This window comes from Zootermopsis nevadensis, unplaced genomic scaffold (assembly GCF_977971745.1).
Source record: "Zootermopsis nevadensis isolate Lab colony 2312 unplaced genomic scaffold, Znev_1.0 Znev_ptg000003l, whole genome shotgun sequence".
Taxonomy (NCBI): Eukaryota; Metazoa; Arthropoda; class Insecta; order Blattodea; family Termopsidae; genus Zootermopsis; species Zootermopsis nevadensis.
Genome location: NW_028259135.1, coordinates 8,335,422 through 8,353,016, shown reverse-complemented (window position 1 = coordinate 8,353,016; position 17,595 = coordinate 8,335,422). Strand labels below are relative to the sequence as shown.

Below are 17,595 nucleotides of genomic sequence, written 5' to 3'. Positions count from 1 at the left end.
TGATTTGCTTATTTTGAAAGCTGGGAAGACATTAAAAGTATTCTGAATTAAATTGTGGCAGGAATTTTCTCAGGTAAGTTATAAGTTAAACCTAGAACCCATTTATGCAACAAATTTTTATGTTTATTAAAGTACGATAAGCGAAAATAGATATGTGAAATATGTTCTTCAACTTGTGTCAAAAGTTAAGAAGTTTACGTATATTGTATGAAATGGCATGTTCTACATCCTTTAGTTTAGTCCCAAGAAGGATCTATGGAATGTAAATAAACTCCACATCAATTTGTGCTAATTTTTCTGCAAGTATTTCACAAAGTATCTACATTTATGTAAAGTAGTAGTAAAAATTGCCCAATCTTCATGGCAGTTGAAATAGATTGAGTCTTTTTTGTAAACATTTCGCCAATATTAATTGAATTAAAATAAAGTTATGCATTCTTGTTGATTCAAGCATGTGGTAAGTACAACTTAATCACCTGTACGTCACAAATTAATTGGTTAATGTTATACTCTTTGCTGAACGATGATATCTGTCACGTTTAATATGTCTAAGTTGGTGAACCAAGTATGGCGCCGTATTCGTCTCAATCTTCTGTAGTTGGCATTAAGGTTCCGTGTACTCTTTATTTAGTCAATTTCGTAATGATGCGATTGTGTAGGCATCGAAGTTGTTTATGTACTGATGTGTTGTAATTCGTTGAGATATCCTGTAGCAGCTGTAATAATCTTTGTATATTAGCAAACCTCGTCAAATAAATATCCTACGAATTCGGCCAGAAATTTGTGTATTAAGATGAATGATGAAGAGTCAGGTGTTCGCCTCAATCGTCTGAAGCAAAATGAAGGTGTATATAAGTATTTGGAATATTTATATAGTGTTTTAGAGGTTGTAAGTGCACACTGTTGTACCATTACAATTAAGGGTTATCTTCCGTTAGCCAGCGAATTCTTGCTCTCATTATTGTAGTGGACAACATTAGAAAATTTTAAAGAAACTCGGATATCCACGATATAAGCACTTGATGTAGATATAACCTTGATTTGCCAAACACAAAACTCAGTAAATATCAAAAAGGTGTTTACTATACTGGAATTAAGATATTGAATTATCTTCTCCGCCCACTTCAAAAGGTTTGAATCATGATATAAAGAAATTTTAGCCAGCACTGAGAAAGTATCTCCTATCTTACTACTGCTTCATAGAAGAATTTACCTCAGCCAGAAATTCTCATTTATTATAAATGTAAGCAATAGTTGGTATGCATTTTTATTTCTCCCAGTAATACTGTAGTTGACTAAATTAGTGTCATAACTATGTAGTTTATGTATGTATTAGAAATAAGAATTGAATTTGTGTTATCACTTGGGCCAGTGATGTATGGAATGTAAATAAATTCTTTTTTGCTCTATCTGTCCCCTACATTAAACTAACAACATAACCTGGAAAACTGGTAGATAGATTTTTGTGAGATCAAAGGCTACCTCTTATGGGGCACAAACTGTAACTATGTGTTTAACCTTATAGCTGTATATTTTGTGCTGCAGATGGAAATTTATTGGGCAAAAACAGGAACAAAGGTATGTTAAGATGCTAGTGAGTGGGCTGGTCTATAAGGGAATACAGAGAAAACTAAGCATATAAAGCCAGACAAAATAATAACATAAAGGTAGTTAATAAATCCTTTGAAGGTGTGGCAAAGTTTAGAGGTGTGAAACATAGATTAAGGGTGTTTTAGAAAGAGAGCTGAAGAGGATATTTGGACCTAAGACAGAGCAAGTAACGGCAGTTTAGAAAACATTTCTGAATGAAAAATCTAATAATTTGTACTCTTTACTAAATATTAGGGTGATCAAGTTGTGGCGTGTAGCAAGCATGGGAGAGCTGAGAAGTGCATACACGATTGTAGTCAGAGAATCTGAAAGGTAGATGACACTTCAGAGATCATGACTTTTTTTAATTTTGTTCTAGGGCCTGCGTTGCGTGTCTTGCCATCTGTTGTGAATGACTTGCTGAAAGAAGCAGAGCAGATATTCAAAGAGCGTGGAGATTGTGAGCAGTGGCCATTGTTCCTTTCAAATCCTTTCCAGTCTCTAGCAACTCTTTTTTAACTGAATTTTGGTCTGCTGCCTTGACAGTATTTTGTGGTTATTTTTTATTTTACATATTTACCTTTTGTTACTGTTGTGAAGGTCACATCCTGCCACACTGTGTGAATCATTGTATTGAGCAGTTTGTTGTAGTCGTAACAGACGAAACTTATGTTCACAAGGTGCCTCATCAGAGTTTGGCCAAGCTATCGACTGTTCTGATTTTCTTTAGCCTTTCCAGGCAGGTGCAAGAATAATACCTTGAAATAGGCCATGGCTTTCTGCTTTAAAATCCTTATTTGTTCATTACTTATGATAATCTTCTCACCTTGTTTTGTAATACATGAACTATGCAGCTGAAACATAGTAACTAACTAACTAAGAATCAGTATTCATCAGAATGTTTGTGGCATGTGACTGAGAGCTTCTAGACGTGTATTTAGATGAAATTTTTGAGACAGATTGAAAAGCACAAGAAAAAGATGAAGTGGTGTTTCTTGGAGGCGTGCTCTTGATATTTTAGTGATTAATTTGCTTACTTGTTAAGCTGGCAGACTCTGATTTAATCCACTGCTGAGTATTTTTCACTCTAATTCTGACTAAAACGTTTTGGGGAATGGCAATAACTATAACAGGTTTGTCATTTTGGAGTGTACTGTAACAAAATTGAAACTATGAGTTTGTTGTCCTGCTTGCAATCTTCCAGTTACTGATGAGATACTCCTTGCACTTCATTCACTGTTTGGAAAACCTTTTGAGAAAGCCCTAGAACTCCTTGAGTCAAGCTGTGTGGTTTATGTGCGTTGTGGACAGGGGAGGTACGTTGTGCAGGTGAGTGGTGTCGCACGCTTCGCACGAGAAGGCCTGGTGCCTGTGTCTGCGCCCAGCCTCCTAAAAGGACTTACATTTTATGTCTTTCAGGTGACTGGTAGTTCTGGGACTCCCTACACATTGTTCCCACATGTGAACTTCTGTTCATGCCCTGCATATCGTTATCAGGTAATCAGCACCCAGAAGTTTCTCACCTGCAAGCACATCCTAGCAGCTCGCCTAGCTGAGATAATGCAGAAGGGTCGAGATCTGTCATTAAGTGTGGAGGAGCTGACTAGAATCCTGTGTGCTGCTGTCAAGTTTGATAGTGATGGGGCAGATCATGACCCCTGGTCCACTCATCTTGTGTGATTAACTGCCCCCTGATTTTGTGTAGGGGTCTCTGCTAGATGACTTAGAGCAATCAAATGAAAGGTTTTGTGGGACAAGAACATCTGCTTGGTACCACATGACAGGCGTGTTTGGTTTTTGTAACTTGCCATATTTTGTTAATGTAGGTTTGTTGTGTCTGAACACTGAAGATCACAGTAGTAATGCTGTGCCAAGGAATTATTAAAACATTAAACTTGCACAAAAACTTTGGAACTTTACAGTGAGGATATTAAACTGTTCTGTTTTGCAATACCAATGTGTGTCACATTTACATAAAATTGTCTTTGATTATAATAGAAGAATTTGTGCATTTTCGTCTGGTTCCTTCTAAGAATATGTAATATGGCACTGCATAAAGGTTGATGAAGGTGGTGGGGATATACTGCTGGATCATGCTCTGGAGATTGGATAAATTTGAAGATCTGATGCCATAACCTTTGGATCAATATGTTTAATATGGGTTTGCAGTTTTTCATAAGTGTGACATTTATGTGATAACGTTTTAAAATTATGCGCGTATGCCAGTTATATTCCGCAATCCTCAGCCTTTGCAGATCGTAGGGAAAAGCAGCAAGAGAATGAAGTTGGCAGCGCTTAAGCCTCCATGTGGAAACTGACTACCAACCGAAGTATTCAGATTCAACACAGATTGTCCTACTACAATGAGTTAATCGAAATTGTATGGTGAATCTTATTTATAACATATTATTATTATGTACCTTATCTGTTTTACGAAGAGTACCATGTTATCAACTTCCAGCGATGATTCCTACTTGCGGGGAAAGTAAGCTTCGGGGTAAATGAAATGGACAAGGGTTGGGACTTTTCATATTCAACTATTGGCTCGGTCGTTGGCATGACGTTTTGGAAATGAAATAGTCTTAAAAGTGACAATATGGTTTCGTGTAAGTTATTTTAACAAGCTTCATGTTTTGACTGAATAAACATTAGACAAAGCTAAGCATGTGTTTGAAAATGAGCGCTACAGTAGTTATGAACAACAATTTAAAATAATTTCATTTTATTATAATAGTAAAATTCTGTCATTGTACCACCTGATTTATGCCAATAGGCACGGATTATTCACGGCCCTAATTTAGTTGTTGAATGAAAGTGGTGGAACGAAGTAGCTCAATCCAGTATATTTGTGACGTTATTTCGTATTACATGGTAAAATGCAAGTTTTAACGTGTGTCTGTTCACCAAAAATATTAAAAGCTAGGAAAAGTTTATTCGTAACTGTTTTTATCACCGGCAGTAATGCCGCTCCTTTCCAGAAGTCTAAGTCTTATAGGGGTGAAGTTGTCGCATTCTTAACCTTGGCACTTGCTGGAAGTGAGCAGTGAATTCCTCACATTGGAAAGAGAGGTCCCAGTACCTATTGAATAGGAAGTTGCTTGAGCTCTAGGTCTGTTCTGCATGTGGTTTCTTGACAGAAAAATCTCTGTATCTGCCAAGAATCGAACCGTAATCGCCCACCTTATGGGTAGTGAATGTACTGATATACCCCAACACAATTATGAGTGTAATTGATGGAAATTACCAAGTTGCAGCACATCAAATATATTCCAATAACAAGTCTGATTGGCTAATCAGTTTGCTGATGTCATTGCACCATCCTACCATGAAGTGTGGATGCAGTTTTTTCGGATATCACCTCAAAATGACTTTTCGAAACCAGGACAAATTATGTGTATAAGTTTAAACTGACTGTAACCTTAAAATCTTATTGTTTTTAAACTAATAATGTGATCTTTAAATTTAGTGTTGGTATTGTCATTGTCATAAGCAAATAGGTGGATTCCATAGATACTAAATAATTAAGGTGTGGAGTAAGTCATAGTAGAATTCATAATTTTCAGAAAATATTAGTAAATATACTACTCTTACAAAAACACATCCCAGGAATAAAATGTACTGCAAAAGATGTAATCTCACACATAACTAAAATGTTAACAATTCGTGAGCAGTCATATAGTGTTAATCACCAATGACAAGTTTACTGGGAAGGTGTTGAAATTATGATATTTGGAGATATTTTTGCATTAAACTTGAAGTCAGCGATAGGTTAATTTGAATTAGGTAACAAAATTCTGTTAGCAGAACTAAGAGTTTCAACACCACTTATGCCAAAGCGTACCACTGGGCATGAACTTCAGTCAGTTCTATGTACCACCCATAGTCACAACCAACTTTTCCAGGACCCTTCTTGACTTTATCTCCTGCTTTGTCTTATAAATGGCTGTTTTCCAAGAGGTTTTGCCATCAGAATTTTGCATGTATCCATTATCTCTTCTTCCTGATACATGCTTAGTCCAACATTTGTGATTTTTTGTTGTTGTTTCTCTTGGATCTACTACTACTACTATGGCGTAACAGCCCAAAATCGAGCCCTAGCCTCCTCTCTCTTGGATCTAGCTGGCACAAATAAAACGGAGTTTGATGGTGGATGTAATGTTACAAGGACCCATCTTGCTGTTTCATTGTTAAGTTGCTTTAAGAAGCGTCTTGTTGATAAAACTACTTTCATATACGAGCTCTGTATGTGTTTCCTGATTCCAAGGAATAGTTTTATTTATTTCAGAGAATGTCAGTTGTTGTTTTAATTCTCTTTGTTTCTGACAGCTGCCTTAAACCTAGAGACTCTGCAGAAGTTCCGCATCAGCTTCTATGCTGACCCAAAAAATATTCTAGCTCAAAATGTGTGTACACGTGTGGACCCACTTGATGTATGTCTATCACGAAAACATCTAGAAGAAACACAACATGTTTTTTCTCATAAGGTATGGAGAGGATTTACAATTTTTTGTATATATATTCTTTTAAAAAAAATTTTTTTGGTACATTTGTATTGTTTCTTTCTTCATTACAGGTTGAAACAGAAGCAAAGCCTATAACGAATCAAAAAAGTTCTGGTCGGTGCTGGAACTTTGCTACCCTTAATGTTATTCGCATACCATTTATGAAGCAGCATAACCTAGAAGAATTTGAATTCAGTCAGGCATATTTGTTCTTCTGGGACAAGGTAAAATCTGTATGTGGTCATTAAAACTCCAAAGAGCATTTGCTTGAAACATGGTTGATCTCTTGGTTTTACTTTATTTTTCAGATTGAACGCTGCAACTACTTCCTCACGAACATCGTGAAAACTGCACAGGCAGGTCACCCTCTGGATGGCAGACTGGTTTCCTTCTTGCTTCATGTAAGTGTTTTGTTTTGTTGCTACTTATAAGGTTGCTGCAGATCTATATCAATGTTGTAGTCCAGCGGGACGGAACTTTATGGATTAGCAACTTGGCAAAATTTTTGTTTCATCACAATCATATTATGTAATATTCTTCTTGGACATTAATTACATTGTATTTAAGAAACTGGTAGATAGTCTTCTTTGACATTAGACAGTATTATTGTGTTGTGCGTTCAAAGTGAAACTTACTCATTGCACTGCTTTGAGGCGAATCAGCAGAATTTTAGGAGTTTGTTGGCTGCAGACAAAAGTTTGCATGAACAGTGTGTGCTGCAATCTGAATGTGTTGCAGGACCCAATGTGCGATGGTGGACAGTGGGACATGATAGTCAATCTAATAAACAAACATGGGCTGATGCCAAAGAAATGCTTCCCAGAGTCATTTAGCAGTGAATCTAGTCTGCAGATGAACTCCGTTCTGACAAGTAAGGTAGGCCAGTTTCTCACTAGCAGCAGCCACAGTACTTTCTTACAACTGAAATTCATGTTTGCAGGGACAGATCTCTGCTTACAAGTCAAAATGTGCAGTGACTCGACTGACTCTTCTCCTGAAGAAGGTGTGCACACTTCCTGTGTGTAATGAGGTCAATCTCTTCATTGATAAGATATAAAATTGTCTCCACTGCTTTCTGATTTGTAGCCGTGTATGACTGTGACTCAGCTTAACATCACAATGTAGTTGTTCAATTATCAGCTTCAAGACTGAAATTGATTGTAGTTTCCCTCAGTTCATCCATGTTTATTAATACTTACCAGATCTGTTCAGATCATCATGAGAATCTTTTAAAACAAAGGAAGTGCTGATCTTAAGATAAGGGCAGTCAATTAAGAGAGACGTATAAGGTTGTTAGTGTTGCAGGTTCGTGAGTATGCCAAAGAGCTACGCACCCTTGTCACTGATGGAGCGAGTGATGGGGACATCAGTTCGCACATCCAGCAGCGGATGGCAGATATATACCGTGTTGTTGGAATCTGTCTTGGCATTCCACCAGAGACCTTTGTGTGGGAATATTATGACAAGACCAAACAGTACCATTCTGTGGGGCCATTGACACCTCTTGACTTCTACATCAAGTATGTGAAACCGTACTTCAATGTGAATGATAAGGTGAGTAATTACTGTCTTGCTGCAAGGCAGTTTGATGAACTTCTGCAAGTCATGATCATTGAGAAGTGGGTTATCTGCACACGGGTTCTGTTTCGTCTGTTCACTTGAAGTATCTCCACTTTGTCGAGGCCTATCGCATAATCAGTGTTGTGGTCATGCTTCTGTTGCAGTTGTAGACAGTTCGTGTGGTCACACTGCTATGATTTGTTTGTTAGAGGAGGTTATGGTAACCAAAATTTTGTTGGGTTTTCTAATGCTTCTGCAAGTGAGAAACCAAAGCAGAGTTCTAGTTGTCATGAAGAGAAATGTTGTTACATTGTCTGTAAAGCCATCACTCTGTGCATTTAGAATGGGTACTGCTGTAGTTCAAGATGGTTGCACACTGTCAGAATATGTGCAGATTTGCAGGCTTTTAAGTATAATCCCGTGCATGTCTTTGCGATGGTTTGTTGGAAGTGGGTGGACACTTCACATTTTTTATTGTGACTATAAATGTAAAATGTGGTGAAGCATACAGAAGCTTTCCATCCCAGGCCTAATACAAGAGAGTACAACTTTTAGATGTATAATTATTTGTTTCTTTACATTTAGTAATACAGATAAGGTTCTGATTGTAGTACATATTAATGTGTTCAAAAATAATAATGCATGTACAGGTAAAAATTTGTCTGACATTTTGTATTTAGAATGATGTGAAATAGGGAGATGCTTTATCACCACTGATTTTCACCTTTCCTTTAGAATATACCATAAGGAAAGTCCAATAAATCAAACAGGAATTGAAATTGAATGGGACACATCAGCATGTGGTCTACTGAGATCTTAATTTATTAGCCGAAAATGTAATTACTGTGCAGAGAGACACTGAAGCCATATTGCATACTAGCAAGGAGGTTGGTCTCATGGTAAATGTAGAGAAAACTAAGTATATATTGATGATTTATCACTAGAATGCAGGATAGTCATCATAGAGTGAGATAGATACTTCAGGGTTACGATGTCATGTAACCTTGTACGCCAACATCTCTGAAAAACCTATTGCATCCTTTTTGTACCAGGACAATGGAGGTGATTCATTCTTCTTAAATGTTGGTAACCCCCTATGAGCCCACGTGGTGTCATAACTCAAGCCTCCACAATCTGCGTCTTCAGTTGTGACCTTCAATCACAGCTAGTAATCTTTGAAAATGTGGGAGTTGACCAAATGATTTTATGGATTTTGGGCCGAATCCATATAGCTGATGATACTTGGTTTTTTGTAGGCACATTGTTTAGTATTCCATTTGCTGGTGTTGTCAGGTTTGTCTGGTCTCAGACCCTCGCCCATCCAATCCATATTACAAGGCCTACACTGTGGAGTGTCTTGGTAATGTGGTTGATGGGCGGCCCACAATCTACAACAACCAGCCTGTGGAATTGCTTATGAAACTTGCTGCAGAGTCCATCAAATCACTTCAGCCTGTCTGGTTTGGGTGTGAGGTGCACAAGCGTTTTGCCGGCAAGCAAGGCATCGAGGACCTCAAGGTGTAAGTGCCGTCATGTTTCATTCAGCTCAGGAGCTTTTGTTTTATGTAAACAGGATCCAGGGCATGGTGTAGGCATACAGAAAACATTTTTAATTTTAAATGCAGGGGATAAGTATTATGAATGTGGGATGACAGTGAAATTCTTATTTAATATTCCTGAATTTAAACTTTGTCTGCTTTGAGGGATTGAAATGGACATTGCTGGGGCAGTTACTGAACAGTATTACGAGACATCTGTCCACAGTAACGTCACAATCGTGATTATGTGAATGTATCGTAGCCTGTTTTTTCTGATCTGTAATTTTCAGCTTTGTAAGCCACATCAAAGAAATGTGTAAATCTGATATGAGCATAAATTGCTCATAACATCGCTTTTTGCCATATATTTTGGCTTCTGTGACAATTTAGACCTTTCACCTTGCCCATAGGAAAATGGAAGGTGATGTAGGTCCTTATTTGGTCAGGGCTGTCATTATATCACTTTGTATCAAATCCTTACTCTTTTGATCTGCCAGCTATTTTCTGGCATTGTCATTTGCATCATGTCGAAAATAGCATGAAGACTGTTGGTTCCAGTCCATATTTTATCCATAATCAATATAATCACTGGTATTCATATTGACGTTTACACTGCTGTCACTTCAACATTATTTCTTACTAAACTGACCAGGCAGATTGGTTCCATAAGTCCTTAAAGAAGATACATGGGACAGTGTCATAAGCCTACACTAATAAGTTAATTGTTCAAGTTCATTGACTCCATGTCAGTAATCTGAGTGTCAGATTTCCACCATTGAAGGTTTTGCTGAAGTCCGCCATTCCCAAGAGAAATCCTAGGTGCAGTGCTGGGCCAGTTGTGATCAGAATGGAAACTGCAGTGAAAAATGAAGCTTTTGTGAATTCTTTATGATTTGTAGATTTTGAAAAAGAGACATTTCAGATATTTTTGACTCACCTAAGTATGAAAACCTGATGCTAAAGGACCATAATGCTGGAATACAATATCATTGCCTGTGTTGACTCTTTGTTCGGAAAAAGAATTTCCATGTCTCATTCCACATCCAAGTTAACCTTCTTTCTATTTACCAGTGTGACAAACACACTGAGTGTTGGGCTTATCATTGACTGACTATGAAATCTGTTCTCAGGCATGACTACAACCTTGTATTTGGTGTGGATGTGACACTAGGCCTCACCAAAGCAGAGAGACTGTTGTATGGTGAATCACATTTGACCCATGCTATGATCTTCACTGGTGTCACTCTTGATGTGAGTAACCTGCATTTGTTAAGTAGATCTCACACCCTTACTGGCCATTGCTATGTTGTCACTGTGTCCGTGGCGTAACAGCCGTATGAGAGCCAAAGCCGACTAGCTGGCTGCTGGCCTCACGTTCACATGCCTAAGGAGAGGTGAACGATCATCCAACCAGATATAGGGTGACGTGTGGTCAGCACGACGAACCCCCAGCCATTGCTAGTTTTCATGACCAGATTACGCTACCCATTGTAGCTCCCCAATTTCCTCACGATGCTGGGTTGGCACCGGTCGAAAGCTCATGAGAAAATTTCTTCTCCCCCGAGATTCGAACCAGTGCGCATTCCGTATCGCCGGTCCAAAGCATGATGCCTCAGACTGCGCGGGACTGTCAATGTGGATGGGAATTACAAATATGAATAGTGAGTGGCCATGCGAGATTTCTGGTCTTCGTGGCAGCAAAGATTAAGGCTGTGGTCTGGGTTACAATGCTGGGGAGTCGGGTAGGTGAGTATTAGCTAATTGTATTTAGAAATTATTAGTTGAGGACAAACATGGGAATGACAGCTCATACACCATTTATAATGAAATTTGTTCTTCTGACAAGAGTACAAGAAATTTAATGTAGGTTATGTGGTGTCATAGAAAGACGCAGTTTGCTTTGATAAGAAGAAGAGGGGAATATGGGATTATCAGAGTTGAACTTTATGTTGTGAGTGTTATTATGTCTAACAGAAGGTGGTGAATCACAAAAATGGTTGTTCAGCCATGTATAGTTCATAGAAATAATGCAAGCGAGCATTTGGGGCACTAAAACGCTAAACAGCATAAAGTAATGAATGTCAGTCGTGACACCACTTACGAAGGCAAGGCGGGATTGGGTTCGGACAATGTTCGCCTGTGCCACCCACATCTGCATGCAGTGAAATTTGGTGCAGTTGAACTTTGTGATAACAGTAGGATTTCAGGTTTTCACAGCAGTAAGTCTGGTAAATAGAAGACAGCCATCTTAGTGTTACAGTACTGAATCATTTACTTTCTCATCGTCTTTGGTGTAATTTACTACTCAGTGTTTGCTAGATTATAAACTACCTAACTCATTCCACACAGGGTTGTCGATCCCAAGAAAAACTGAAACTTGTTTACAGGCTGTACCACAGGTGTGCGTATGGCTTTTGTCCTGCACTTCATCAGCTTACCTGTTCTGGCTGTGACTACTGAAGCCTTCAATACTGCCGGCCCATAATCATCGCACATCAAGGAAGAGTGATTTATTAGGCATTTTGAGCACTAGTCTAGCAATGGAAAACTGGAAAATTTTAAAACATTAATGGGTCTATAATTTGTACCTTTAAGAAATTATTTTAATCTGTTTTATCGGTTTTCAGGCTTCCGGGAATCCGACTAAGTTCTGTGTTGAGAATTCATGGGGTGATGAGCGTGGAGAGAAGGGATTCTTGGTGATGAGCAGTGATTGGTTCAAGGAGTTTTTGTTTGAGATTGTGGTGGACAAAACATTTGTACCACAAGACGTATTGGATGTTTTTAAAATGGAGCCCACCGTCCTCCCAGCATGGGACCCAATGGGCACCCTCGCACAGTGATCGATACCTGCTTGGAACTGTATGCCGCAGTGGTGCTGTACACACATTACTCCAACATGATACTATGCATATGCAGACAGATCATTATCATTGTTCTGTTGACTCTAATTCATTACAATTCTAGAATCAGGTCAGACTGGGTCACTGGTGATCTATGTCAAGTTTAATGTTTGGCGCAAAATTAAATTACAGTGTGGCCTTGGAAAGTACCTGAGTTTTGCTCAGTATGCACTTCATTCAGCAAATACAAATTCTACACTTGGGATAAATCTTACCCAGTTGATGTAGCAGTTTAGCGAGGTTAGTATGAATAATTTCCTTATTTTAAGCAGTGTTTTAAGATCTGAGTTTGGGTTTGCCTGTTTGCATAATCCTGTGCAAGGTAACAATTTTAAAATTCTTGATTTGTACTGAAATTTAACTTTCAATAGACCCAGGAGCTTTTGAATACTAAGCTAATACACAGAGTCTAGACAAGGTATTTCTCAAACATACACAAAGGTCATATTCTGGTTATTGGGCATACGTTTTATTTTTGTTGGGCCATTCAGGTGGAAACATCACATTGCCACGATTAATTTATACTTTATTTTTAACTTCAGGTTGGGGATATAAATCAACCTGAACATTGTTAAACTGGTATTTACTTGGCATTTTATACTGTTGGTTTCACTTACCTTATTGATTTATACCATTTAATATATTGTTTTAGAGTTCAGTACATCTTGTTTAATAAATCTTATTATGTGAATTAAAATAATGAGTTTTTCTGATGTCACTGGCCATGTAAAGTACTGTATTTATGTGAATGTAGGCCACATTTTAAAACTTGCATCCTGTAAAGCGAGGGTGCAGTTTATAATTGGAATTTTTTATGGTGAGATAATCTGCATTACAGTTGATTAGGAAGTGTTGTATTATGGTTTCTGACATAGATAAACAATTCATATATTTCAATAATAATCATATATAAAATTGAAACTGTGTGTGTGTGTTCACTTATAGCTCAAGAAGTAATGTACCAGTTTACCCCAAACTTGGCATGCTTATGCCTTGATACCAGGAAGAGATTTTAGAAAAATCAAAACTCTTTCAGTCTGTCCTGGCTCCAAATCTTGTAAAATAAGCACAATATAAAAATGGTGCAAGGTCAGAATTATTTGTTTTGGTGAGGAGATTACGGAGACAAAGATAATAACCCTAAAAACTGCTGCATTTGAGTTATGGTGAAGATGCTTTCTCTCTGCATTGAAAACCTATTAAATGAAGACGCATGGACTGCGGATGATTAAACAGAAACTCTGATAACAGAACTGTTCTTCTCAGGTGATTGTTGTTGTTTCTTGGCTCTACTACCCTGTTGTGGGTTTTCGCTGCTTCCTTTTCGGACGTGTTTGGTCTTGGTAGTGAAGTAGTGAGTGATCAGCCCACTGACTGCACAAATTCTACTCAATCCTGATTTGACTGCCAGAGCCATCTAGCAGTTAATCAGGAGACTTGGGTGAGAAATGGCCGCTGAATTTTGCTTACGAAACATCTCGTATCAAGCCCGCAAGGTTCTTTTACATGGCGTAAATCTACGACATGGGACCGCCGGCTATACTTCCCCTCCGAAGGAAGTCGTGCTACAGATTTTTATCAGCCTTTAAACTTTGGGTCCAGTGGCGAGCGCGCTGAGCACTAGTCGACTGAGGGCAACTCTTAGGTGATTACCTCCCAAAATTATGAAACACGATAAGACATCAGCTTAAACATTTAAGGATGAACATAATATCAGCCACAGTTTTAACACAAAATGCAAAAGAGAATGTTTGTTTATTCCTAGAATACAACTAATACCATATAAATGCTTACTCAGGTTTGAATGATTACACTTTCCCAGTAAACTGTTTCACTCAGAGTCAGTAAGGCTGATGATTAGTCTTGAAAAGAAGTGGGCATTGATTTAAGAAAGGAATGATGTTGACATGTCTGGTTTGCTGAAGAGTTTGATCTGCAAAAGGCTTACATACACCACAGGCAAAACAAATGTTTATAAAGAAGTTCTATGTTGAATTTTCATCATAAGACCATACAACATGGCTCTTGTACAAGATGAAGAGATATTACACTACAGTGTCTTCCATTCTTTTAATGTCTATTGTCTTACATTACACATTAGAAGATTGTAAATTTCCCAGACAACTCTGTCATGTGCACCATTGTAAAGATCAGAGGTTAGTATCAGTGGTTAGGATTAAAAGCATGGACCTTTTGAATATGAGGCTGCATAAAACAACAAGCATTTCCATGTATCTCAGTTTATTATGGCTTGTGTTTAACATCAGGCATTTTCAGAATTTGTCACAATGTTGCAACTTTGCTGTCCTGCAGCAAGGGTGTCGTAACATTTGTTGTGCTGGGCAACATACAGAAGGTCCCTCTCATGTTCATTAGCTTATGACTAACACTAGAAAAAAGGTGTGAATTAGATGCCAACCCCCTCTTCAAAAGCTCTATCATTTTGTAATGTGTATTGGAGGAAGCTTAATCTGTGGCTGAAAAACACCTTTGGGCTTTCAGAAATTAATCTTTTGAAGCAAAGTGTTGCTAGGTGATTTATTTCTCATTAGCAGTGTACTGGAATGACTCATACAGCTTGATGCACACTTCCTTCCTCCTCTTTGTTGTGTTATTCTCTTGTGATGCTCGTACTTTAGCTTTGCCCATATTCCGAGACACATGGAGATGAGCCGTGCGTCCACAACCACAGCTGACTGTGCCAGATGATACTGCTGCTCTATGATGTGACGGGCAGGCACCAGACGTCCTCGCTGTACTAAACTGAGTGCAAGATACAGTTTACATCGGGCCACAGTCAGTGGGTCTCCCAGACGCAGTGCAATGCTGAACTGCTGAGCAGAAATACGAGCAGCGATCTCTGCCTGCAATCAACATGATTGAAAACATGAGACAGAGCTACGAGCCTGCGATGTTGCAAGATTCTTGAAATGTAACGTGCCACTGGGTTACATTATTATGGACAGAAATTGTTATTACTGTAGTTATTTATTTAATCATCATTACTCCCTCCTTAGCAGTTCCTGTCCTAAGTCCAGTACCACATTGCATGTTGGCAGTAACTTGTACCAAACTCTTGTGTTCCTTCCATGTCAGATGTCTTAAGAACTAAGAGTCTGATTTGTCTATGCAATTTTGAGGTTTTCATGGTGGTGAGTCTGAAGATGGGAGTCCTTGTGCCATGTAGTCTGGTAGAAGTTTACTGACGTTTCAGAGGTCCTTGCTACCTCCATCATAAGGGTGATGGAAGACGGAAATCTTCAAGGACCGATTTGTTTGTGTGAGCATACTTACACAGTGTTTGAATTCCTCTCCCAGTGCAGAGAAAGCACCGCCCAGGGTTGACAGCCATGACATAACATTATCCAACTCTCTCCTCTCTACAGCCAGTCTCTCTAGTCTGTTGTTCCTGGAAGACAAGTAGACACACAGTGGCACACTTTGCAACTAGAGCTGCAATAAAAAAACAGCAACCCTGTCTAAGAACAGAGTGTGTTCCATTCTTATTGGTCAGAGTGGTCTGTCTGGCATTATTTTATACAGATTAGTGCTCATTTCAGCAGTTTCAGTTAATGAAAAAAAAACTTGCCTTACTTTCTAGAAGAAAGGGGCACTAACTTGTGTGTAATGCCGAGTTTCAAGTAGGTCATAAACATTCTGATTTATTGATTTAGATTGGGGAAAGTTTCAAGACTTTATGGTGTTTTATTACTGATTGGAAGGAAGTGGTGAAATACAGGTACTTGTACAGATCACAAGGGTGTACGTAGTGTCGCCTGCTGCTGGCATCATATGCCAGTCAAGTGCAATGTCCGTGTTTGCCCTCATAACTAATCACATTGCAATGGAGATAGAATATGAAGCATAAAAGAATAATTTTAATAGTAAAAATGTACTAAGGAAATTATTTTTAAACTTAGGAGAGCCATCCATTATATGTATAAAAAATACACAATGAATTAAAATAATTGATAATGAAATAATTCTGCAACAATGATGGTGACAGCATCATTTGGGTGCACTAAGGTGGCTTAAGAATGCTGTAAATCTATTTGTAAATTGGGTTTTGGAGTAGATTCGGCAGTGTCAGACACATTAAAATTGCTGTTTTAAGGGTTTCGGCAAGAGCTAGCAAAATTTTGCGACAGGTTGTTTTTGGGGAAGGAGCAGTTTACTAGTGTACTTTTTATGAAATGCTTGTAAGAGATTGAACAGACAATTTTTGTGTTTGCATCAAGATTCAGGAGTGACAAAATGATATAGGATAGAATATGTATTTATATTTAAAATTCTGAGGTTTATGTATATTAATTTGTAAAATTATTTTTCATACTTGTATTGCAGAATCTGAAATTTATGTACATTGATATGTGAAATACGTTCTTGTACTTGTGTTGAAAGTTGTGAAGTGTATGTATATTGTATGAAATGACATGTTCTACATCCTTTGGTTGAGTCCTAAGAAGGATCTATGGAATGTAAATAAACTCTACTCTACTCTACTCTACTCTACTCTTGCAAATAAATAATATGACTAAACATACCATGTGAAGTCAATAATGTGCTTATAAGGACACACCAATTTCATATTGACTTTCATTATGTCACTTAGTTGTGATATTCTTCCTGTCTTTTTGATGTACTTCTTGAAATTGGTCAGAACACTTTTCCTGTACACTGCTGATAGACGCAACGTTTTGACAAATAAGGAAAGAAGGTATCCATTTATGCATAGCTTCTGTACACATTGTGGTGTCCTGCATTCCTGTGCCTTTAAGGTATTAGTATTACCCTTCTCATGTGAGGTTATGTCAAGTTTGTTTACCTTTTCGGGGATATTTTGTCCATTTATGTGTTTCATATTATTAACAATAGAATTCATTAGTGTAGACACTTCATACTGTGACATTATTAATTTATTAGCTTTAATCAATTTCAAATATGCAACATCACTGTTACTATATTGGTTATTGAATGTTAGAAACAATACATCTTCTTGGGAAAAAATAAATTCATCCCAAACTATGTCTTGGACCATCACAATCACATGGATACATTTCATCGTACTGCAATTTTTATGCTTTAGTTGAAAAATCTGGTGTGCTGTAGGTTTACAATTTCTTTTGCACACTTTGCCAAAAATTTTAGGTTAATTTGTGATCCTTCTCGAGAAAGTTGTTTCTTCAACGATATATTTGCTAGCTACAATAACAAACTAAGAAGCTGCATGCACAGAACCTGACAGAATTGTACACATTCACAGCTGATCACATTCAAACTTCAATAAATCTTTCAACATTATTATCACAGAGGAACCATGATATTATTTTGCAATTCCTGACTTCAACAGCCAATGAACAGTTGACTAATGGACACACCTCTGAGGCTTAGCCAACCACATCGTGTGACGTCATCGACAATGATGAAAATTATCGTTCCCAACATTTGTCATTATTTAATAAGAATTGTCCACAAAAACAGCTTATTTAGTAAATGTAGTTA

General features: G+C 37.9%; 3 protein-coding genes across 5 annotated transcripts; 2 read left to right on the top strand and 1 right to left on the bottom strand.

Moving 5' to 3' along the window:
• The first annotated feature begins 62 nt into the window (after window positions 1-62).
• Window positions 63-3,601, top strand: LOC110837929 (zinc finger SWIM domain-containing protein 7). Of its 2 annotated transcripts, XM_022080606.2 has the most exons (4): window positions 63-845; window positions 1,970-2,050; window positions 2,795-2,919; window positions 3,010-3,601. In XM_022080606.2, the coding sequence occupies exons 1-4, from the start codon at window positions 794-796 to the stop codon at window positions 3,268-3,270; spliced, it is 519 nt and encodes a 172-aa protein (XP_021936298.1). In that variant the 5' UTR covers window positions 63-793; the 3' UTR covers window positions 3,271-3,601. The 2 variants fall into 2 exon arrangements, with proteins under 2 accessions (XP_021936298.1, XP_021936299.1); XM_022080607.2 differs by lacking the exon at window positions 1,970-2,050.
• A 391-nt stretch (window positions 3,602-3,992) lies between these two features.
• LOC110837928 (bleomycin hydrolase) lies at window positions 3,993-13,014 on the top strand. Of its 2 annotated transcripts, none has more exons than XM_087342330.1 (9): window positions 3,993-4,196; window positions 5,920-6,074; window positions 6,164-6,316; window positions 6,401-6,493; window positions 6,831-6,968; window positions 7,398-7,646; window positions 8,946-9,172; window positions 10,321-10,441; window positions 11,818-13,014. In XM_087342330.1, exons 1-9 carry the CDS (start codon window positions 4,187-4,189, stop codon window positions 12,031-12,033), a joined length of 1,362 nt encoding a protein of 453 aa, XP_087198456.1. In that variant the 5' UTR covers window positions 3,993-4,186; the 3' UTR covers window positions 12,034-13,014. The 2 variants fall into 2 exon arrangements, with proteins under 2 accessions (XP_087198456.1, XP_021936297.1); XM_022080605.2 differs by having other exon boundaries at window positions 5,917-6,074.
• Window positions 13,015-13,829: 815 nt separating this feature from the next.
• LOC110837954 (uncharacterized) lies at window positions 13,830-17,455 on the bottom strand. Its single transcript, XM_022080654.2, has 3 exons — window positions 16,638-17,455; window positions 15,388-15,502; window positions 13,830-14,957 (listed from the first exon to the last, which is right to left on the bottom strand). Exons 1-3 carry the CDS (start codon window positions 17,153-17,155, stop codon window positions 14,592-14,594), a joined length of 999 nt encoding a protein of 332 aa, XP_021936346.1. The 5' UTR covers window positions 17,156-17,455; the 3' UTR covers window positions 13,830-14,591.
• Window positions 17,456-17,595: the final 140 nt, after the last annotated feature.